General features: G+C 38.1%; 1 protein-coding gene across 1 annotated transcript in view; it reads right to left on the bottom strand.

The window, feature by feature from the left end:
• Positions 1-26,193, bottom strand: part of si:dkey-215k6.1 (transmembrane protein 132C) — a 232,017-nt gene that overhangs the window by 18,895 nt on the left and 186,929 nt on the right. The window contains exon 5 of the mRNA XM_048188671.1: positions 9,714-9,857. Coding sequence (XP_048044628.1) covers positions 9,714-9,857 — 144 coding nt within the window. The remainder of the gene's footprint in view (positions 1-9,713; positions 9,858-26,193) is intronic.

Raw genomic sequence — 26,193 nt, 5'->3', positions numbered from 1 at the left:
TTGACTGAACAAACACTTACTAAGTAAAGCTGACAATCAATTTTAGTAGAAACAATGCATTTAAATTACGTTCATGTAGTTACATGAGTTTTTTAAGTAATGTGAACAAGAGTGGTTTGTGTGAAACTAACAACAGTGAAAGTTAATTTTTTTGAGTGAAGAGCATTTGTGGTTAAAAAACTATATACATTTTTATTTTTATTTTTAGAAAATGACCATTTTGTTACAAAATACCCTTATTCCTCATCTGGGATCACGTAGAACCCTTTGAAGCTGCAATGAAACTGCAATTTGGATCTTCAACCCGTTGTACCCCAGTACAATAGTAGTGAAGTCCACTATTTGGAGAAAAATCCTGGAATGTTTTCCTCAAAAACCCTAATTTCTTTTTGACTGAAGAAAGAAAGACATAAACATCTTGGATGACATGGGGGTGAGTAAATTTATCAGGAAATTTCAATTCTGAATTAAACTAATCCTAAAAGGATTATGGGGAAAAGTGTCCAACGGATACCCTGTCGTGTGTTAAAATTCTATTTGGCCATCACATGCAGCCCTGATAATGCTTTAAAAAACGTGTTTAATAGCTCCCGTTGGGAAGATGAGGGTTTGAGGAGGAAGGTTAACCGCTTCCTCCCCACTATCTCACATGGGCTCAGAGAAAGAGGAAGGTTAGGTCAAAGGCTATTACCAGAACTGGAAAAAGCCCCTGGGAGGGTCTTGCAGGGTCCATTAGTTGTGAGTTACGGGTCCACTGGGTAGAGACGGCAGTATTATGGGAGCTTAGCCATATCCACTGTACATCCTAAGCTCAGAAAGAAGCTAGATCTATATAGTTTTAAAAGGGCGTTGCAGTGATTGATTAGCGGCTGGGATGTTTATGGGGGTCATAAGCAGTTTATGTTCACATTATATTGAAATTCTTCTGATTATGCGCTATAACATCCTACTCTTTTCTAACCATGTCAAAATCAGGCATGTGAAAATAGAACAGTAACCATTATAGAAGAGAAGGGCTTAGTTGTCATAAGTGTTTTAAATGTTACACATTTATATAAATTATTTTATTTGAATTTTTCATTTTGCTGTTTAAATTTATCTAAAAAAGCCTATCCACCTTATTTTTAATGTAAGAGAGGATACAGTTAACTTGAATATGCAAGGACTGTGGTGTCAGACAGTCTGTTAGGCTGCTTGATGTTGCAAGTTTGTATGTTATCATATTATTTTAATTTATTATTACATTTATTGAGAATTTCTTTGTTATTCTTCTAGTTATTTACCTATAATATATTTACACATAAGTCTTGCACATTCACAGGAAATAGCTTACTTTTGCATTCTAATAAGGTGGATAAATGTCTATATAATGACAGATTGTGCTGTGACAACTTTTGTGACAAGTACTCAATGAACTGTATCACATAACCTTGAACAAAAATGGTGGAAATGTTCAATAGCTGTTTTGTAGCCAAGATTTGTGGCGCGCCTTATGCAAAAATTGACTTTTAACAAATAAACTCAGACTAAGAAATATTCACTGGAGTTAAAAGTGACATCTAGCCCCTATTGTGCGATATGCTAAGCATCACTTTCTTCCCAAAATAATGAAATTCAGCCTTCATAAAGATCTGGAGGGTTGTCAGTAATACAAATTAATAATCACTTCAGGATCCACAACATATTTAGAAAAAAAAGACTCTGTAATCTTAATGAAAGATGAACAAGTAATGATTTCTGATGAGAAATAATTAAAAATACACACACACACTGCAACTATTGCTTGACAAATATATTTTGTTTCTGTCTTGCTCAGCTAAACCTGAGAATAGGAGCAGTCTGATGCTCCTAACCTGATCAGAGTTTTACACGATTATGGGCTCGCCGGATATCTTCCCGCCTGTCACTGCAAAGTGAATGAGTTATTAAACGGATTAGCACCATACACCTCTCCACACCGTGCTCTTTCTTACATAGAGGACATCTGCAGTGTCTACACTAGCCGAGATACAGTAAAAATCCAATGATTTTCCACAATAAATGAACACGTAAAAAAAAATGTGAAAGACTGAGAAAAAGGGTTGAGGATGTGAAAGATTGACTTATAATCCTCTTTGTTTTGTGTGTCACCATGTGTCTGAGTGTGTATACACACACACACACTCTCTCTCACCCCTTCCTCCATGCCTCTGTCCTTCTTGTTCTTTGTCAAATTCAATTACCTCAGACATTACTGAGGGAGTCTTCACAGGAACCAATTAAGGCCGTGGCCTCACTCTCACAGACGCTGGTTAAACAGTGGGATTTGAGCGCTAAAGCCTATGGGATCTCTTTAGCCGTCTCCTTTATTTATTTGATCAGCCATCATTACGAGAGCCCTTCAACCCACACAAACGCGGAACTGATTAACCACAGTGTACGGCAATAAAGATAAGATCGCATTCACACCTAAACCTGCAGGGTGGCAATGTGACAAGGTGACATCTTTTATAAAAGATGACATTATCCTTTAGCTCAACCCTGAATGAATTAATTTATTGCCATTGAAAGAGAATGTAGTAAAATTATATTTGTGAGCATTATTTTCTAGAGGTGTAAGAAAATATCGATATACGTCAATATCGCGATATTATGTTTGGCGATACTTTATCGATTCTCAAAAACACTGTATTGATATTTACTTATTTACATTCAAGATTCATGGCTTTGTGGTCGGTTAAATCCGAACCACTAGTCCCTAGATGTCAGTGTTATCTCAGAACGTAAACTGACGCGGAGCAGCACAAGGCGCGTACATCACTGGCGTTAGCATTAGCAAACCCAGCTCACAAGACGATAGAATTATTCCGTCTGCCGCCGCAGTGTACAGAGCTCATGTGGACTCATTTTGGCTTCAACTATAAAGAAACCACAAGGAGATCAACAAGAGCCATGCTGTTTGCAAAATAGGCCATGGTAAAATCCAATACTCGGGAAACGCATCGAATCTGAGAGCTCACTTAACATCCTGACGCCATCCACGCTGTTGAGAGGCGTTTCGATAGAATATGTAATATGTACTGCACGCTTTCCTCTCAATAACAAAATAAACACACAACAAAAATGACAGCAGAAAGAAAGCATCTGATCATAGCAACGTGGATATGTTTGCACTAGCTCTGTTCCAGCACTTCAGTGAAGGCACGTTTATTTAAATAGCACTTTATACAAAAGACTGCTTTAAAGCAAGCTGCTTTACAGTATCAAATATGAAAAAGTCATGCAGTCATGGAATGGACTATGACTTTCTGTTGTTAAATACTTAAGAAATTAAAAACTGCTATTCTGTGAACCTTTAAAACATATATACCTAAATAATTCTGCAGTCATTTTACTATTTTCCCTTTACTTAGATTGCACAAAATAGTGATTTTTGATATAAATGCAAATAATACTGCCTTGATTAAATAAAATAAAGTTGTTGTTTTTTTTGTCAGGTTTTATGCATATGGTGGTGTGTTCTTTATGACAGTTTTTTTTTCTTCTAAAATTAGATCCTCTTTCTAAAAAAAAACAAGAAATATCGCAATATATCGCCTTTCTTACAGTATCGCAATATATCACAATATATAGTACTGTAAACCCTGTATCGTGAAACGTATCGTATAACCCACTTTCCTTTGTTTATTTCTACTTTTATATTGTACAAATAAAGCTAGGATATGTTAGCCTTTTGAACATTTCCTGTAGTTGACTTTATCCTGACGGTGCACTTCTGGATCTCGTCCTCAGTTGCAACACTGTCATGTTTCCTGTTTACACCTGTCACACATGTCACCCGGAGTTCAAGCACACATCTTTATGACACCCGCAAGTAGACAGGTACACCTGCCGCAATTTCCCCACCACATGTTTCTGTCATGAAGCAGATTCTCTTCCTATCCTGATGCTCTTTTCCCCCTATAACAACACCAACAGAAAATGAGCGTCCTGTAATTCCCTTAATATCACGCTCTGTTGTTCAACTTTGCATTAAAGCTCTGGAATGAGTTTTTCATTGTTACCGGGTATTGATTGTATTTAAACTACATATTGCTGCTTGTAAATGGAAATTGCTCCAACATCGGGGAAGGTTCAGTTATTAGCTCAGAGCTCAGGAGAGCATGACAACGCAGACTCTGATGCTACTTTCACGCAACCCCCAAGGGTAAAACTGACTGTTGGCCCCAAAAAGCATATGTTTATATATGTATATATGTGTGTATATATATATATATATATATTACAAAAGAAAAAGAGTGAGAATAATTTATTCAGTGTTATGGTTCAAAAGTTTTTGATTTTTAATTAAAAGGTTTTACATTTTTTGAAAAATGTCTCTTATGCTTATTAAGGCTGCATTTATTTAAAGGTGCCCAAGAATGCTTTTTCACAAGATGTAATATAAGTCTAAGGTGTCTCCTGAATGTGTCTGTGAAGTTTCAGCTCAAAATACCCCATAGATTTTTTTAAATACATTTTTTTAACTGCCTATTTTGGGGCATCATTAACTATGCACTGTTTTTTTCAGCGCGCCGCCCCTTTAATTCGCGTGCTCCCTGCCACACGAGCCCTCGATTATATTACAGCACATTTACAAAGTTCACACAGCTAATATAACCCTCAAATGGATCTTTACAAGATGTTCGTCATGCATGCTGTATGCATGCTTCGAATTATGTGAGTAAAGTATTTATTTTGATGTTTACGTTTGATTCTGTGTGAGTTTGAGGCTGTGCTCCGTGGCTAACGGCTAATGCTACACTGTTGGAGAGATTTATAAAGAATGAAGTTGTGTTTATGAATTATACAGACTGCAAGTGTTTAAAAATGAAAATAGCGACGACTCGTGTCTCCGTGAATTCAGTAAGAAACGATGGTAACTTTAACCTCATTTAACAGTACATTAGCAACATGTTAACGAAACATTTAGAAAAACAATTTACAAATATCACTAAAAATATCATGCTATCATGGATCATGTCAGTTATTATTGCTCCATCTGCCATTTTCACTGTTGTTCTTGCTTACCTAGTCTGTTGATTCACCTGTGCAGATCTAGACGTTACTGGCTGCCCTTGTCTAATGCCTTTCATAATGTTAGGAACATGGGTTGGTATATGCAAATATTGGGGCGTACACCCCGACTGTTACGTAACAGTCGGTGTTATGTTGAGATCCACGTGTTTTCCGGAAGTCTTTTAAACAAATGAGATTTACATAAGAAAGAGAAAGCAATGGAGTTTGAAACTCAATGTATGTCTTTTCCATGTACTAAACTCTTGTTATTCAACTATGCCAAGGTAAATTCAAATTTTGAATCTAGGGCACCTTTAATGTAACAGTAATATTGTGAAATATAATATTATTTTCTATTTAAATATATTTTCATATATTTTTTATATATTTTTTTTGTAACATTATGAATTAATTACATTCTTTGCTTAATTTGCACATCCGTTATTATTAAAGCAACATAAAAAATTAGCTTAAAGGTCTGGTATGTAAGAATGACAGCTAGTGGTTGAAATGGGTACTGCAGTTCAAATTCAAAATATTGTTTGCCCCGCCCCCTCCTCCTCAGACTAGGGGGTTGCCAGTTTGAGTACACGCAACAGGAGCGAGCTCAACTGACATTGGAAGGCGAGAAGACTTATACACTGTAAGTTGATTAATTGATTTATTGATTTATGATCAGTTGATATCGTGTATTAATATGCTCCCGGTCATCAAGATTTTTTATATGGCTGCTGAGGCTTTTTAGGTTGGGTAGAATCTGCGATCTCTGACCCAGTTTGTTTGCTCGCTTCACGGCTGCAATTCGCTGCATGTGTTTTCGCCAACTGGCAACCCAGGGTGGCGAAATACTATTGGGTAAATTGGCAACATGTGGTCTTGCACAGACCAAAATAAATAAAAAAAATTCCAACACGGAACGCACATTTCAAAGTAAAATAACTGTCTGTAACATTGGTTTTCAGAGAAATGAGTACGTGAACTCAGCATGTTTCCTATATATCTGCAAACATATTATGGTATTTTTATGCTTTAGTACAGTCAAAAACTTACATACAGCACCTTTAAGCTGTGTAATAAGTAAAACTCTCACCAAAAAGTTTTTTTTTCTCTTTTAAATGTATATTATGTATTACTTTTTTGTGCTCAGAACTAACACTATTTAAATATTGCATCAATACATCATCAATCCTTCTTCTAAAACAGGTTTTTATCTTACCCTGCTTCACTATGGTAAGCCTATTGTATTTTTTACCTGACTAGACTGTTTTTGCGGGAAATTACGTATGTCACTCGCCTGTGCAAGTCTCATCATTTCTGTACATAGAGAAAGGTTGTTCTGACTACTTTGATGCGTGTATGGTGTGGGAGTGCATGGCATAGGTTAGTTGTCACAACAAGAAAGAAAGGTTGACATAGAGCACGATAAATCTCAAAGCTCTGGGGAAATCACTCATCTTTTAAAAATAAATGCAGAATAGAGGAGGGTCTGCTGACAAAAAGAGAATGTGACAGCTTGTAATAAAATGAGAATCAAAATTGGCTTTGCTATTTGGAGATGGAGAGAACTGAGGGATTTGAAATGTTGTAAAAGAGATGCAGATTTTTTTTACTCAACAGGTGAGTAAGGTATTTTATTGAACAAATAATGTGCTATATGTAGGTCTCTAACAGAGTTCTTTGTAAAGCATTGTGAAGCTACAGTAAAGTCTTCAGCCTGTCAGCTTAAGATTCTTTCCATCTAAACTGGTTATCTCTCTGAAGCCTATTCCTGAATATTTCACGCAGAGCCAAATAACAACCAAAACATTGTTCTTCCACAAAATTAATGCAGTTTTGTTTTCAGGTGTATTGAGGCAAGTTAACTAAGATAAACTCTTCAGGACAGTGGCCCTCCAGGACCGACTTTGGACACCCCTGCTTTAAATAAATAAAAAAAACTCAAAATCCCTTTCATTAAACTCTAGACGTTTAGCTGTTTTTGAACACTGAAACTTAAGAAAATGTAAATCTGAAAAATACATCAGTTGGGATCAGGTGAACCCCAAACCAGGAAGATTTAATACACCAGAATAATTTAATTGATTTAACACACCCAGTAAAATGAGCAGTGTGCATGTCAGGGTTTCTGCAGGTATCATCAAATCTAATTTAATGCTTTTTAATACCTTTTTAATGCCTATTTTTTTTTTTTTTTAATGCCATATGTCGCTAAATGTCGATAGATGATGTCATGCAGCAATTTGTTTGCTTCTCTGCTGCTACCCTTTTTGCTCACATAATATATTTTAATACAGCCAAATTCCCAATATGTAGATGTTCATCTACATATTTTTCTGTTTTTGTTGTCAGACAATATGAAATGGTGACTGACACGCGGCCCATTAAGACTTCATACAGGGCACGACAAAGCCTGGTCATTCACTTATATGATTAAAACAGTTACTTGTACAGAAAAAAAAGGATTTTTTTTGTGGTGTAAATATAAATTTAAAATTTCTGAAGCAATATCCTTTCAGAATATTGCATAAAATAAATATGATCAATACATTTACTTGGAATAAGACACTAAGGGCTGTGACCAATCAAATTTTACAATAAAAAAATACAACTGCATTAAATAATGTTATGGGATTGTAAGAAATGTTGGGGGGAAATTATACTTTTAAAAAATTAAACTAAACCACCAGTAGGTGGCATCAAGAAACCGTCTTAATAATTGAGTCATTCATTTAAACGATTCATTCTGATGGCTGATTCTTTAAAGAATGAGGCAGTTGTTTATGAATCGGTCACTGAAATTTTGACTCAAAATGCTTCGAATTGCTGAATCATTCAGTAACGAAAACAAGGCTGAGCCTGCATCTCAATGAACATTCTATCCATCCTAAATAGTATGTAATATTATAAGTATGTAATATTCAATACTATTTAGGGTGGATAGTATGCACATTGGGATGAAGGGTGAGTGTTGCTACGGTATGGTTCTGCTGTGATCTTTGTTTGAAACTATTTTCGCTGCTAAAATAGAATAAAAACAGTCGATGTTCCTTCTAAAATGTAAGTGACTTAATATTAACTATTTGTTAACTGAACTGTTGTATGAAATCGGTGTCACGTTTTTAATCGTGATGGTAGCCTATTTAGGAAAACAGCATTCTTGGTCGTGTGATAACTATTGCTTAACTGTATCAAATTATAAAAACTCCACATTTTGAATTTTTACCTCAGTATGTTTAACTGAGTTTCGCTCATGTTTCCATTTCTCCTCGAGATGCTCCGCGAGCCTCAACAGCGCAACCTTGTTATCGTCAGTACATTATACAGCCAATTATAATCCACTATCGATCGCCAATTACACTAAATGTAATAAAATCATTCTCGCATTTTTTTTTTTTTTTTTGTATTGACGTTTTAATCAGGTCCTTGTCCGGCCGGGCAAGTACAATTCCCTTTCACTTGCCCCTTCAAAAAATCCACTTATCCCAGGCTAATTGAAAAGCATTAGTGTCGAGCCCTGACATGTTAAACCAGTGCTAAATCCTGATTTATAATCAAGACGTTGTCTGTCAAAATCACAATACAAGTAAGATAAAGACAGTTGCTGTGATTTTGGCAAACGTTACATGAACACGTAAAATGATCACTCAGGTTAGAAGCAATAGTATCTATTTTATTTGTTCTCAGCTACTCACTGAACAGCAGACCCAGAGAGAGCTGCGCCTGTGGCAGCGGCAGGAAAGGAAGATCTCACGCTCGTGCGGCAGTACCGGTGGGTCTCGGAAGATAGATCAGGTTAACAACACGCTTTCTTGGAAAAGAGTCGCAAAAGGGGTCGGAAAAGTCGCTAAGTTGGCAACACTGATGCAGCCTTCTGTCTCCAGGTCACAGCCCACCGCTGTCCAAAACGGCATTACGACAATTTTGCACCGGCCGGAGGCAATTACCAAACTGGTTCCGTGTGTGTATCATACCAATGTACATATTTTACAACAGAAAATTAAAGTTATTAATTATGAAGGCTATATTCAATATAAAGTGGTAGTATTATTTTTCTTCAAAACTATCTAAAAAAATGTAATGCCTGTAGGAATAAAATTTAATGACTTTTAATGCTTTTTAATGCCCTGCGGATACCCTGGGATGTAAACATTTTCAGCAATAATTACAGCATAAATTGAATAAATAATTGAATAGATAATAAGACAAGTATGACGTGGATGGTTTGTTATCTTTTAAGGTGTTTCTTCCTGTTACATCAGAATTTTTCATCCTTATAGTTCCATCATTCTTTTTTCGGTTCTGCCACCTTTCATGTCTTAATTTGCATTGGCTCAGTCATTTCATGTGATGTGACACATCTTGCGTTTGTCTTCCAGACAAACTTCCAGACTTTTTTGTGTATGTGTGCACTTCTGAGTGTGCAACTCAAACCCACTAAAAAGAAAAGCTTTTCGGAGGAAGAAACGACTTTCACAGGTACACGCTGTTTTTCTTGTCTGTTCATCTTCTGCAACCACCCTTGGCTACCCTGAGTCACCCTGGAACCTGTCGCTTTTACTTTTTGCAAGATAAAATTTATTGACAATGCAAGGCCCCACTCTTGTGTAAACTTTTGAGGGAGAGTGGGGGGCAGAGGATGAAGAAGGTAACACAAAATAAAGCAGGTGAGCTCTCACCTTGAGGACGTCCTCATCTGTGGAGATGCAGGTCACAGGGTCATCCACCTCTCTCACCGTTCCGTCCTGTTCCACGGTAACAACCTTTACCGGCATGGCAACTCGCCGTCCAGTCAGAATTGCTGTGTTCAGGATCTCTGTGTCCTGTATGAAAGAAACATTTGCTGTTTAATTTTTATATACTCTACATTTAAATGAATCCCATTAAATATATCATAATATTCAAATGATGTATATTTAAATATTACAATATTTGTGCATAAAATTTGAAATACATTTGAAACTTTCCCAAATCAATTTTCGGGAACTTTTCAGCCCTGTCCTTTCACTGTTCTAATAAAATGTTGGATGAAATACAGCTGAAATCCACCACAAACACAAGTAAATTGATTTGAAAATAACATTCTGCATTAAATTGAGGTGCAGGGAAGGCAAGTCTCTCTAATGTAAAGCTGATGCCGGCTGGCACTGTGATGTTTCGCATCTCACGATTGCTCGGCTTTGACAGAGATTAATTATCATATTCTCAATTATGCAATCATTTCATCACATTCAGAGAGGGTTAATGGGTCTTCATGTGGGTTTGGGTCTCTCTGAATTCATCTCCTCAAGTATTTACTGCATAAATATTTAGCATGAGAACACATTCCTCTCAGGAGAAAACACTCCTTTATTGGAGAAAAAAGAAAGCGTGAGAGACAGAAAATGAGAGCGAGGGCTCCGAGGAGGCCTGGTCGTGGCCATAATTGACATTTTAACTTTATGAAAAGGCTGGTAATTACGCAGAGAGGAGAGGTCAGTTATCGCAGTATCCATAGCAATAATGAGTCATTACAACGCCATCCAGAGAGAAGCTCAAAACCTCCACCAGACAGACACAGAGAGAGACCAGCAGAGATTAGAAACAAAAAATAAGAGTTGCCCTCAGTAAATTTTGCTTAATTGATTAATTTTTCAGAACTAGTTTTTGCTACATAATAATGCAAAGTTTGAAGGTCTTATAAAGACTATAAAGAATGGTTGTTGGTAATTAATATGGTTGATAGTTCTGTTAGGGTTCTGTTTAGTGTTACATATGCTATTTTGTTAAATTAGTGTGTAAATCGAAACAACATGTTTTGTTTCTCATATACAGTACTAAACAAATGTACAATATACCAGACCATATTTACTAGCTCTGCAAGTATCTGAATGAATGCCTTTCATGCCAGTCTAGTCACTTTGCCACATTTGCATTATAATATACAATGTATTAAACATAAAACACAAATTGAATAGTACAATAAACATACATTTATATGATTACTTTTTAAATTAATACTTTCATTCAGTAATGAACTTATCAAAAGTGACAGTAAAAACTTACAAAAACTATATTTAAAAGAAAATGCTGTTCTATTGAAATTTCTATGCATCAAAGAATTAAAAAAAATAAATAAATAAAAATTGCAGTTTCCACAAAAAAATTAAGCAGCACAACCATTTTCAACATAATGAGAAATGTTACATAATAGAATGATTTCTACTTCTCTACTTTTGAACAGTAGCAGTAGTATGAGGCTGCAAATTAAATTTTTTGAGTTAACTCTGAAAGATTTTTCATGTTTAATATACTGTATACCAGTGGCGTGTGGTCCATATAAGCTGTGAATGCTCTGCATACCCAAGCCATTAATATTATCATTATAAATTTCTTTTAAATCCCTTGTTTGAGGTGTACCATAAAGCCTACAGGATTGGTAATGCATATGTAACTGTCCGTAATTTATTTATTTGCCAAACGGTAATTTTCCTTAAATCTGCCAGTTACAGAGACTTCCGGGTAAGCTGATCTACAGCAGCTTTTGCGCCTTCACGCTTTTGTTATGGAACGTCATAATTGTCCCGCGTTCTCATTGGTTTGCTGACCTATAGCGTATTAGAGGATAAACTGTGATCGAATCGCTCGCCCAAGAGGAAAAATTAGCTGCTGCCAGATCTCGGTCACCGAAAATCACATTGTATTTGATACAAAACTAACTAGACTTAACCAAATGGGGAAAAAAATCATGACTAAAACTATTTTCACAGTATTTCATTTTCTCCATAGGGATTTTTTTTTTTTTTTATGAAAACGTATAAATTGTTCAAGACAGTCCTACTGTAATTAAGCCTATCAGAGGATGTTAATCGATAGTCTTTGCGTTTGCATAATTTCAACTTATTTTTTAAAGAATAGCCTACTGATATTTTTATTTATTATAGCCTACTTATATTTGTTATAATTACATTTTATTTTTTATTTATAATAGGCTGCTAATACTAATTATGCTATACTTATTTTTAATTATTAATTTAAAAGGTCCTTCTGGCAAACATTTAAATTGACGCCATGGTGTTTTTTATTTGTCGTGTCTGATTTAGTGTCCTAAACTGATACGTTTAAAGATGAAGTATGTCGTTTCTGTAACACTAGCGGCACTTAGCGAATTACAAATATACAGCATATTTTGCAAACGCACTTTTCGCATGTCGGGCCTCTGTCGACTCAAACATTACAAAAGCACTTACAGGTACTTGTGAAGGCACATCTCAACAGGTAAATATGGGCTACTCTCAATAATATGTCCAACATATTAGAAATACTTTTCGCTGTGTTGCTATTTGTCATGAGTAAGCAAATGAGTAAACTAACACTGAGAACGCAAGCGTCTCGCATATTTGCTATAAACCCATTCAACGTAACTGCATTGGCCACATTTTTTTACATGACGCATACCCAGTTAAAAAAGTCACAGCTCGCCACTTCTGTATACTATATAATACATAATGAAAAATCTGTTGGAGATTTCAGAGTTTACTCAGAAATGCTCATTTGTAGCTTCATGTACACATTTCGCTTAGAAAAGTAGAAAGAACTTGATTAGATGGGAGGTACACAAACATCTCTTTAAAACAATTTAGTTAACCGGCTACTTTCCATGGGAGGTGATGTTAATTGCAATGTGAATTGCAGCAAGTAAACACTGCTTACTTTTATGAATAAGCTGCAAATCCATAAGCCTAATTTACATAAAAAGTGGGCATGTTTACGCTAAAGAGAACTGATTTAACTGAAAGTCCCATGCTGCTATCTTAATACCTGGTTAAACTGGACTGCAGGTGGCTAGTGAATAAGAAAGAGTTTTTGCACTGAAATATCACTTACTGTTGGAATATCACACAATATCACAACTTTTTTGCCCTAATGACTCTTAAAAGAAATACAGAATACTACTTTTATGAAACTCTGTCATATGTTGAGCCCTATATGGCTTAGGCATTAAATGTGCATTAAAATCAGGCAGGCAGAAAACTCACAGATCTTCTACACACAAATGTGGGGCCTGGAGTGCATCACAAATGCAGCTACTGACAAAATGAGATAATGAGAAAACAGCAGTGTGTGTGTGTGTGTGTGTGTTTAGAAGAGGGGTGGGAATGAGAGAAAAAGTAAGGAGGAGACACAATACAATAGAGGAGGAAAAATCTACCTGGCTGCAACATAAGCAGTTTTTCATCTGGCGTCCTGACAGATAAACATGATGAATGAATGAAGGCTATAGGTTCATATCTATTTTATTCCACTTAGCTACATATAAAGCCAAAAAAAATAAATAAATAAATTACTAAAAATATGTGCTATGACACACCAGTAAAAAATAAAAACAAAGCAGACCTATACCTTCTAGCCAAACAACCACACAGCTCAACAAAAAAAGAAACCGATTTTGTATGATGACATCAGTAATAAGCCACTAAAAAACTGGAAGTAGCGCTACTCTCTGAGTATCTTTGCATGAATGAGCTGCTTCCTCATAAAAAGACACACAAACACAAACACTGCATACAAACACACACTCTTGCACGCCTCTTCATATTCAAGAGATCCAGCTGCAGCTCTCTCATGCAACCAGACTGAATAAATCATAATTGATATCCATTACGTCACATTCCTAATCTCTTTATAACCATTCAACTAATGAATTTCACACTTCTCAAGTGGAGGAGAAGAGAATGATGCTGTTATAGCACGAGGTAGCTTGTACTTCACGGGTGTCGGCGTGACATTATAAATCGTCTCTGTCAAATGGAAAGCGTGGCAGCGGAATGCAAGCTCGGTCAGACAAAGGCATGGATAACGCTCTTTGACTGGTCACCTGTCTGGGCCGAAGGCATTTTATAAGTGCTGAGGATAGAGATGACTGATTGGATCTGCGAGACACAAGAAACCCTCACACATAGGAATGACATAAAGATTAGTGCATAAATAACATGCGAAAAATGATATCCTACTATGAAGAATGAAGATTTCTATGGAAGTAAATTTATGTCAAATGATTTTGAAATAAAAAGATTGTTGAATTGCATTCAAACACACCCAATTCAAAGTACATACACATATCCTTTATTTATTTATTTATTTATTTATTTATTTATTTTTTACACATTCATCACACAATTCATTCTACTTTGTTAATTTTATTTTTCCTGCTCATATAAATGCTTTGGCAACACAATGTAAAATGTGTATGAGCAGGATAATATATGAGCAGGAAAAATAAAAATGAACAAAATATAACGAATTGTGTGATGAACATGTAAAAAATAGAAAAAGAAAAAAATTATGTGTATGTACTTTGAGTGGGATGTGTTTGAATATGTGTGTGCATGTGCGTGTACAAGAGTTTGCGTGAGCTCACGTGTTTGTGTGTGTGAGAGAGTAGGGCGCATCACTGTTCGACCTGAGACCTAGATGAACGCGTTAGAGTTGGTTTTGTGACTGTAAATCATTCTCTTCAAATGCTATTGAAGGTAGAAAGGTGAATACAAATGTCATAACTTTAGAGACGGTCCCTAAATTTGTGAATTTAATGTTCAACGTCAAACCAACTTTAAGCCAGTATCTGCTTGCCTGGAGTCTATATAGTATAACCTACATCACAAATAAGGTGCGACTTTGGTCTTTTATATCACTTTACTAGTCCATTAAGATAAGAGTTTTATATGTCCTGACGGCAGGGGAATCCTATGAAGTATGAGGAAATCCCTAGTATTACAACACAGTGCTGCAATATAAAGTTAAGGAAACTAAACAACAGAGAGAAATATATGTCTACCTCAGATTTAACATTTGATCTATACACCAGCAATCGGTCAATAACATTATAATCTTGTTCACTGGAGAGAAAGCTGCTTACATGTAGCATACACAGGGAAAGTAACCGTAAAGACACTGAATTAAACATAAATGCAGCTTTTGTGTCTTTATCAGCTTTTCTGCATTTATACTGGCCCTGATAATCATCACACAACCGCTTACTCTATTTCTGCAAATCCGTTTTTATGAATGAATGAATGATGACTTACTAGCAGTTGCTCTGGTCTTCGTAAACAGCCACTAGCGGCACCTGCTGGTGAAGCGAACTAACAACAGAATATTAAAGGTTGTATTTTTAAACAGAATGAATATTTTGTAAGTGAAATCTGAAAGGTGAATATACATTATTGATGTGTGTGAAATGTTTTGAATTGAAATATTCATAGCTTAAATGTACGACCATGTTGAATTTCAGCCCATAAAAATGCAAGCCTTAAAAATACAATGCATCTAAATGCAAGCACAGTTAAAGGTGCTAAAGAGGATGTTTTGTTTTATACATTTTTGCAATATTACTTGAAACTGTCTTTACTAACTGATAAAAGACTATTTATTAGGTGCACTGAAAGGAATAAAATTAATATACATCATCTGTGCACGAGGTAGGGCCTTAAAAACATCAGCCAGTGGCCCTCTGGCTTGTCAATCACTGCCGTGACATTCCTTGTGAGAGACGTGCGCGGATTGGCTCTCTGGCTTGTCAATCACTGCCATGACGTTCCTTGTGAGAGACGAGCGCGGCTGCGCACTCCAGTAACTTTCCACACTCCACAGGCGCTGCATGCAATGTTTTTGTCAGGAGACAGGAATAACAACTGCAAATTATGAGTTACCTGCGGTGAGTCCGACATAATGAATCCACTAACACGACACAGCGAATGCCGGTGGTAAACACTTGTGTTTTCCAATACTCGTGCACGAGTTTTGGGAGGCGTTTCCTCGAAAGGAGGGGGGGGTTGTTCTTACGCATGCACTCATTTCAAAAACTCAGTAACAGTCTTTGGTTTCTCAGTCCACAAAAAGATCCTCTTTATCACCTTTAATAATGCATATTTTTTTTCAATTAGTGCAATTCAACAAGCTTTTTATTTCAAAAACATTTGGCATTAATTTACTTCCATAGATTTCTCAAACAAATTAACTGAATCAACTTAGATACAATGTATTTTTGTGTTTTTATGGGGGTGGGTGTCACTTTACTCAGTTCACGAAATATGGGTCTGTTTACACCTGGTCACTTCATGCGTTTTCTCTGATCCAATCGTGAAAAGACCCATTCTAGATGCCCTCCAAAACACATTTGAGACAGATTTAAATCAGATCGCTCAAACCACTTCAGGAGGTGGTCTGGGACGCATTCCAGTCAAAACTGAACAAGTCTAAATGCACCTGGTTGTTGAAACCACATATGTAAACTTTACTTCTCCCAAAAATGCTAAAAAAAAAATAGGCGTGTGAGAGCATGTTATAGGCTAAATAACATGTTATAACCAGATATGACAGCGCTACTGCAACACACATCGCTGCAGATGAGTATTTCTTCAGCAAGCTAACGCGCAAACTGCTGAATATGAAACTGAAAGTAAGTCGTAGTTTCCCAAAATACAATCATCTTCATTAAAAGTAATGAGACTAAATGATCTTACCAGTGCTGTTGCTGCGCTTTTTCTAATTGCAGTCTTTGATTTTGAAATTAGCTGATGATCAATAAAATGCAGCTCATATTTGTTGCTTTCGGTGACGTGAACTCTCCTAAATCTGCATATAGCGTGGATTTGAAGATCGGATTTATATCCATTTTGCGGAGACATGTGGCCAAGTGTAAATGGAATCGTTTTGATAAATCAGACAGCGATCTGATCAGAAAAAAATGCATGTGTAAACAAGCCCTAAGACTGAGTATAGGCAATGACAGGATACACAGTGATACAGTTGATTCCCTAGATTTTACGCAAGAGTGAAACTAATACAGACTAGCAGACGGCATGAGAAAACAACTGCAATTTATCAATTTGTGACTGTTCCTGCACCAGGATTGTTTGTTTCCTCACAGGTTTCCAAAACCCTCCTCTTACTCTCTTTCCACCTTCCTCTCTGCTATAGAGTACAATAGTCATTCATTTTCTCCATAGACCTACTGTGAGCAACAAGGTTGTTAATCAATGGTATGCTTTTGTTGAAGCCATCTGTTCATATTATTTCAACTTAACTATGTCGAACAGTAGAATTCCTGGTGAAAAACTACATTAACCATGATTCTGCAGAGAAATCTATCAGAGAATAGGTTATATGCACGGTTACTTCCTGGTTGCCGTTAAGCCAGCTCGGGCATTTCCAGGGAACTGTTAGCTGTTCATTCTGTACTCGCTGTACATCGACACAAAACCATCAATGGTTGAATTTTTAATGTTGTATTCATATTTGCAGTTATCAAATTTAACTAATTTGCCAATAAACCAGTTTTATTGATTGCAATAAAGACAAAGCTATTGGAACCATTTAAAAACACAGTGTCTGTAATTAGACATGCACATGCATTTTTTTCCCCAGCACTTCAAATGTTATTTTTAATGTAATGACCACAAACATTATTTGTCCATCCTCCTGAGATTGTCCCCATTATAAATCCGAACATTTAAAAATGTAGTAAATTCAACATTTGATAGAAAATACTTTATTAAAAATAAAAAAGACAATAATTACCACTTTAACCAGCAGGTGGCGGCAAAGTAGCATTTATTCGCGCATATATCAGCCATTCCTCTAATCGTTTTTCACTTTGTTTTTGACTAAATATTAAACATTATAAAATAACTAGGTTTAAAAAGACATTTTGTCAATGTGAAGTATGAAATACTCAAAAAATCTTAAGAAAAACAATTACTTTTCTTGTGAATGAATGACACAGAAAGTGATCACCGTGCTTTCCCTTTGTAATCACAGCAGCTGTCAGTCAGTAAAGCGCAAGATCAATGATTTCAGCACACTTGTAAAAACACACATTTTATTCAATTAATCTAACTACAGTGCATAATAAATATTTAATTTTCAAAGGTTTTTTTCACATAAAAGTGTGAAAACTGATGGTCGAATTGAATTTAGCTGAGGAGGAGCAATGAGGTACGTCTTTATTTTTTTTTTTTATGCTGTTTTACGTTTGAATAACTAAATTAATGCTATGGCTGACTATTTAAGTGACTATATTCTGATTATAGACTAAGCATTACACTACTGATGCTCAACACACCAGCAAATGACATCTCACCGGAAGTTTTCGAGCTGGCTTATTATTGCGGAAGTTCTAAAGAACGCTCTGTGCAAATAGCCCATTGCAACAAACTTTTGCGACAAACTCTTTAGCACCCACCCACTCTAATGAAACACTGCAAATAATGTAGTTCCCTTTCATGGGAACTATCGACGCTACGTCAAAACAACGTGATGGGAACCCTCTGCGCATTGCGCCGTGAAGCACTTCTGTATCCAACCAATGATGAGACGAGACGTCAGAGGCGGGTGACGTCACGGACCAGGAAGCTATAAAGCACACCCAGAACAAAGAACGCTAGCTTCTGTTGTCTTCAGTAAGCGCTATCTGTATCTTGTGTGTCTTATTTGGTGTTGTTTGTCTACCACGTTGCTGATATCTTCGTCTGAGGACAAGATTCAGTTAAAGCACATCATCTGGTGGAGGGGGTTGAGACGGGCTCTGCCTTATCTCTTCCCTTACCTGCCAGACCCAGTGTCTCTCCTCTGGCGGTGGAAGCACGCTCTGTGGTTTCTTCCCCCTGGAGAGAGGCACCGGCGCTTAATGTATCTTCCTCCGAGGAGGTTGATGTAGTAAGCGTCGACCCTGGTGATGAGGAACCGCCATCCTCATCACCAGCATATGAGGAGCTGCTGGATGTAGTGACGCGGGTGGTCGATAAGCTCAAGATCGACTGGCCCGCGGAGAAAAGCGACACAAGACCGAAAAGCAAACTCGATGAGCGCTTTCTCCCAGCTAGGTCACTACCACAGCGTCGGGGTCTGCCGTTTTTTCACGATCTCCACACCGAGATGTCGAGATCGTGGAATCGTCCAGTTCAATATCGTGTTTTCAGCCCCCAAACATCCACATATAGTAATATTATGGGGCTGAAACACTACGGCTATGGGGCGATACCTCAGGTAGAAGAGACGCTTGCGAGCTATCTCTCGCCTGAGTCAGCATCGTCCCTCAAGACCCCGACACTGCCCACTAAGCCCCTAAGAACAACATCGTGGTGGGCAAGGCTTATTCGGCGGCAGGTCAGGCGGCGGCTTGTTTACACACCATGTCAATATTACAAGCCTACCAAGCTGACCTGCTGGGGGAGATCGATGAGAGCATGGAAGCGACATTTGAAACGGAGCAGGAAATCCGTAAAGCCACAGATCTTGCTCTCCGGGCCACCAAGGAGACGGCCAAGTCAATCGGCCACTCTATGGCAGCCCTGGTGGCCACAGAGAGGCATCTGTGGCTGAATCGATGCTATGTCATCAGTCGTCGACAGGTTCCAGGAGACACGTAAACAGTCAGCGGCCTTCCAGAGATTCCTTCCCCGCCGCATTAATCCCCCCGAGATTGCTGGGCGGGAGCAGTCTCGGCCGGTAGCCAGCTCCTCTGCTCGTAGAGAGCAATAAAAAGCCAGCGTGGCCACCCGTGCTCCCCCGCAGAGAGCTTGGGGACCGTGGCGGTCAACGCAGGCGAGGCCTTCCAGAGGTAGAACAGATCTGAGGACCGTTATTATCGCTCAGAAGGCCTCAAAGAAATCCTGACACCAGTCGTCCAGGGTTTCAGAGGGCAGTCCCCTCCGGAGAGGTCCTGATATTAAAACACCAAGTGTCAGCGCCTCTTCGGTGCCCTCAAGGGGCCGTTCTGCCAACCCTGCCACCCAGTGTGCGACAGGGCGCAGCGGTTCCCACCGATCCTCCGAGGAGGGCCGGTCACTTGTTTCGTTTGTCTACCGGTGCGCCGGTCCAGTCCAATGAGCCAAGTGCTCAAAAACCACCAGAGGCCAGTCTCGAGAGACTGGTTCCCTTAGTAGAATTTATGGAAGAATGGAAACTTCTCCCGAATATTTCGAAATGGGTGCTGCTTATTATAGAACAGGGTTACAGAATACAGTTCGGTTCTCAACCGCCCAGGTTCAACGGGGTTCTTCCCACAGTGGTAACCCCAGAGCAGTCTCTGGTTATGGAACAGGAAGTTATGACACTTTTGCAAAAAGGAGCTATAGAAAGGGTTCCTCTGAAAATGTTTTTCGAAATGGGTGCTCCTTAGGGAAACGTCTCGGGTTACTTGTGTACGCTACGTCACGTTGCAGTACCCCCGGCATACCTATGAGCGCTTACTTCAGACATATTCCAGAAGCTAGCGTTCTTTGTTCTGGGTGTGCTTTATAGCTTCCTGGTCCGTGACGTCACCCGCCTCTGACGTCTCGTCTCATCATTGGTTGGATACAGAAGTGCTTCACGACACAATACGCAGAGGGTTCCCATCACGTCGTTTCGACGTAGCGTCTCGTTCCCTTATTCAGGGAACCAGGGTTACACAAGTAACCCGAGACGTTTCCCTATACGCTCTCAAACTACTTAAATATTTGTAAGTATAACACAAATATAATACAATAAATGTAAAAATTTTGTTATATAATAAACATTTTTTAAATCAATAGTTCTATATTTCTACATTGTTTTTAAATTTGCAATTCTTCATGGGATTGTAGTTATTTCCCTACTTAAAGCCATTAAGTATATGTATAATTCCCTAACAAAAGCCACTGAAAAAGTGGGAGGGGCACAGTTGCGCTCTGTTGGCTCTGGATCAGACAAAAAGCCGCCCCTGCGCTCACACCATTGGTTGAGCCAGATGATGTTGGCAAATGATACAGTCTGGGAAATCAGCCAACGAATGAGTTACTTATAGTTTACTCTGCATTAAACTGGGATTGGAGAAACTATACATTCAAAATTACAAATAAGGTTTAAGCATTAGTATACAGATGTGTTTTGCATGGTCTGATAAAATTTGAATCCAATAAAAAATACAAGTAGCATCTATTTCTGCTATCATCCTCTAGGGGTCGGTCAGTCACTTCAGTTTAAGTACTGTGAATGAGTAATGGTGATACCTTGCTATCGATGCAACCAGTAGGGAAAAAATCCATCCATTTAGCTCCATTCACCACTGACTGGGTTATTAGATCTAATAAAATATTACAGATTCTTGTTCCCACAATCAATACACAAATGTTCTTTTCTTTTATACCCCAAACATTGAAAGAGGGTCCATTTCAGAGTTCATTAGATTGAATTCACACAGATGGAGAAACACAAAAAGCGGCAATACAAATCCTCAAATATCAATCCATCTGAAAACTGTCTCTTTGTAGAATGAAAAATACATTGGAATAAATGCAAGCCAGCAGTAATGCAGGATGATGTGTAAACGCACAGACATCTGTTAGAGCATGTATTTTTCTCTCTCTATTGCATAACCTTGCATATGCGATGATACTTTTGTCAGTTTGGCTTGGTGTGTGTGAGTGGGTTGTAAAGAAGGGACTAGCAACTGAAACTGGGGGATTTTATTTCCAAATTTGCCAAACCCTGCGGGCTCGGCAAATCTGAGTTGATTATTTTCTGGTGAAATAACCACGGCATATGTTAACATGTTTACATTGTGCTGACAATTTACCAACAATTTACCTATTTTTTAACTCCATACAAACTTTGTTGTAAGAATCACAGCAGTCATAACTGGCAGTAGCACACTTCATAACAAGACACACCAAACCCGGCCATGGAGATAACATCTAATTAATCTAAACTCAATTTGCAGATTCCTCTAGTAATTTGGCAGACTGTACCAAAAATACTGAGATCAAAAAAGAACTGTAAACTGAAACACTATTTACTTTTTCTAACATATTAATGAAAATCCCCATCAAAACTTAAGTAAGCTAATTAGGTTAGTCATTTCTTGGCACTTTTCTGGCCAAGATGAGAATGTAAATGTAAATCATCTTTCAGATGCTTCTAGCCAAAGCTATTTACACTGTAAACAAATACATTTTTGCTAGTATGTGTGTCACATTTTGACAAAGGAAAATAAATCTACTTTAGATTAGACAATAGATTCAAATAAATAGAGTCATTGAACCCATTCAACTTTCCTTTTTTTATCGAGCAGAGAGGTGTACTGACTTAAATTTAGGATTGTTTCGCACATAAAGCAATTGAAAGAACAATCATTTTCATTTTGGCTTAACTCCTCTCATTGCTAACTTGCAAATGTGAAATTCATTGCTTTAGTTTTTCAGGTTATTAACTGAATCCTCACTTATAAACAAACAGATGGCTGTGAGATAAAGATATAACCTGCTGACTTCATCCATTCAGCACCAATATATTTAATTAGCAACATTTATAAACAAACTGAAAATAAACTGACACTTCAAGTTTCATTACATGTGCTTTTCTGTCCATTAGCAATACAGAAAAAATAAATGCGAAGCTGAACTTCATGTGTTTCAGCGTCTAGTCTTCCACCTCCCAGTCTGCTGTGGGAATTGTGCCATTAAAAGGGCTAGTGTTTATGCAACTGCCCGTTGTGAATTTATGAGAAAAGAGTAGGGGCAATAATTACTATGCAGCTGTCATGTTCTGGGCCAATCTCAGTATCCTGCTGTGCGTATTATGCTAATTTCTGCTCTCTTGCCCCCCGGCCCAATCACATTGCTATCCTTAAGCCCATTTCCTGTTTTCCCCCTTTGCCTTGATATCCAATTTTCCGTGAGCTCCTCCTGCCATAACGGCAGCTATAGCGCACGGGCCCATATATATCACAAAGCGTTAAGAGAAGAGAGGTGTCCGTGGGCACAGTGGTGATTTATGGGTCGTGTTTCCTCCCCTAAATAGAGGCTGGATGGAGGATTGGATCAGATGGGCAATGGGCGACGGACGCAAAAGCTATAAAACTGAGAATGTCTGTGTACAGAGGCTAAAGTTTCACCACAGTAAACAACAAACCATCAATCAGATGCCTTTAGCACAGAGACATGTGATATTGGATGGAGGATAGGAATTTTGTTATAATTGGTTGCAGGGAACGAAAGGATTGTGATCTGTATTTTATTAATGAACCTCTGAGCTGAGAAATATGAATGATTACGTGATTTTAATTGCCAAGAACAGAAAAACTGGCCTGATGATTAAAAATATCATTGTGAAAATGATCCGCAGGTTTGATTGCGGATGTGGTGTCTCTTCAAACCCCTGTGCTCTGCCCAATTACTCTGACAACCACAAATGACCTCACCACACAGGCTGCGGTTTAGGACGCATTGAACCAAAACCCTCAAACAACAGGATCCGTCACTGCAGTCCAGAGAGCAGCCTTCTCCAGAGGCTGACCAAAGCCCAATCAATAAAGCATCAGAAGGACCATAAGCCGGCATCATTCAAGTAATCCAAGTAGATTCCCCACCGCAGAGCTGTATCTGTAGCACATTGAGACAGAACAAGTTGCACAAGGCGGGACAGACCATGAAAGCAGTGCAGGATTTGACCAGAGAATCTATCAAGCTCTGAACTGACTGAGAATTAGAATGTGCATCATTGTAATTCTTGTGTAGAATGATATTAACTAGATTTTTACATTACTGTTCAAAGGTGTGTACGGAGCCGCTAAAGCAGGGGTTCTCAACTATGGCCCTCGAGATCCACTTCCCTGCAGAGTTAAGCTTCAACCCTGATCAAACTCACCTGCCTATAACCTTCTAGAGCTGTTTCTCAACATGCGTTTTTGTCTGTACTTGTGTTCTTGTGGAGTCGCTGCTCAAGTACTGTTTCAATTCAAAGTTTACATCTAGCAAAGTACAGTTCAAATGCCCGGATGTGTTCTTGCTCCGCTCCTTTTATTGAGGATGCCTCGAGAGGTGACTTGTGCGGACTTGAGACGGCCAAGTATCCCAGAATGCATCTCGAACCAACCAGCAAGCGTCAACAGTGGAGGAGAAAACCAGCGTAATTTAAAAAATACTACAGTTATTGTGTCACAAAATGTAGTTTTAAGAGTTTTTCAGGCAAGAATGTAGTTGTTTAAAACTCAAATCTGTGGTTTATTTATAAAGATAGCACCTATTTGAAAATTTAGTTTGACGTTTTCGGAGTTGTGAGATCCAGGCGATCACTGGGCGCTCGGTGCTCATGTACTCCACAGAGAACAGCTGTACCTCGGCTAGTTCTTCTGATGTTTGCTTTTGCTTCTGATGTCTCTGTAGTGGTTAAACATGACATATAATTTGCCTTGTGTGTATCTAACGGGCGATCTTTGGTCTCATGAATCTATAATTTGGTCCTGGGCATATCGTTTAGCCTGAGGGCAAAGTTAAGTTTCATAACTTTATATATCTATTTAACTTTACCATTGTACTAGAGTGCTGAATTTTTACGTTTGACTGAATTGTTTGCTTGTCTTTATTTCTTATTGTATAGCTTCTTATAGCTACTTTATACTTATACTTTTATAATGGCTATTATTGATAATTAAAACTGAGTTGAGAACACCAGCCCTAAAGGGACATGGTGATAGAAAGAAACATGAGATGGGGGGAAATTTAAATGTCAGTACTTTTACGTTCTCTCACAAATGTTTTGCGTTCCACAGAGAAACACTGCGTTCATTTGCATTTTGCCAGAGAACGCAAAAGTTTTGCGAGCAAAAGCAATGTTTCTCGGGGGAATTCAAAAGAGATTTTAATAGCAATTTATTAGAAAAGAAAAAGCATACACAAGTTCTCAACAAGCTGCATAATTTGAAGCATCATTAATGCCTGGAGCATATGTAGTTTAATACTAGGGGTTTTGAAAAATAGTGATGCTCACCATAGAAAGCACTAATTAAAGATCTGAGGATAATGGTCTACGTATGGCTCTGTCAATATGGATTTAACAGGAAACTGCATAAAGTGCTCTAGTCTCATTTACACAACATTACTTTTGCGGATGGAGAGCATGTGCACTAAAAATAGAACTCAATTAAGGCACATTAACACTTTAGGAATTATCAATACATGCCTCTAATTATTTTATGGTGTCATGTCAGAGTGATTCCAATGCCAGACCATTCGATCCGGTGCAATTTGGTTTTGGGGGTTATTGACCGCAGAGAACTGGAACAGGAAGGTGTGAATGCCACTCTGGTAAGGCAGGTTGGTACAGAAAGTGGTCACAGTAAATGTCAGCATAATTACAATGACAGGTCAATTTGTTGCTTTGTAAGAGAAACAATCCAATTATTTATAACTTCAAACATGGATACTGCAACTCAAGTAAAAATAAACAGACTCCCAAAGGGAGGCGGCAGTGTCACCTGATCCCCCACAATGCACTGTGTCTAAGTACATCACCGCTGGCTGTCATTATCAGCGCCATGCACCTGCTATAAATGCAATGGCTTTCATCTTGTATTTAATACAAAGCTAAACAGCCATAAAATCAGGGAGGCCACAAACATCTAGCTGCACAGTTCACCTCCGAGGCCTCGGTGGCAGCTCGTAACTGACCGTAATTAAGCTTTAAAATACAAGCTTGTAAAAGCGATCATGCTGGAGAAATGTGCAGGTCACAGCAGAAAACAATTAACTCACATACTGCTCTCACCCTTAAAGAAACTGAATAATTACAACAACAATCTACACACACTAGCAAGTAAGCAGAACAAGAGCCAAAAATCAGACTAATACGGTCGGCCATCAATGCTTGGGCACAAGACATCATGCAAAACTAACAATAAACATGAAATATGATGCATGTCTGGACAAACAAGTGGGAGGAGCTGCACATGGTCATCAGCATAAAACTAAACACACTTCTGACAGCTGTATGCACACTTCAAGTTAACCTCTAATTAGCAGATTCATTACATTTCTCCTCCTGTATCACACAGCTCACTTGAGCATGTCAGCATCCAATTAGGAGATGTCTTTCATAACCATTGTATGCGTCTGCATTCCCGTCTCACAATTTCAAAGCCTTATTGTTGACAAGCGGAGCCGCTAAGTCCTGTGTCCCACATTTCTGTGGTTCGGTTGATTTCCTGTATGTGCTAATCAGTGTTGAGCAAACATTAGCTACTGTTACATAAAAAAGAAACTAATTATGATATATGGAAAGAAATGTGATTTCTGCGTTACCGTTAGCTGCCTGAAGCTCTCTCTTTTTCTGACTGGCAGTCTAATACAATGGTGTTTGTCTCCCCGACTTTGTTGGCTT

This window comes from Megalobrama amblycephala, linkage group LG4 (genome assembly GCF_018812025.1).
Source record: "Megalobrama amblycephala isolate DHTTF-2021 linkage group LG4, ASM1881202v1, whole genome shotgun sequence".
In the NCBI taxonomy this organism is placed as follows: domain Eukaryota; kingdom Metazoa; phylum Chordata; class Actinopteri; order Cypriniformes; family Xenocyprididae; genus Megalobrama; species Megalobrama amblycephala.
Note: the sequence above shows the minus strand (reverse complement) of the source record. Positions and strands in the feature narration are given on the sequence as shown.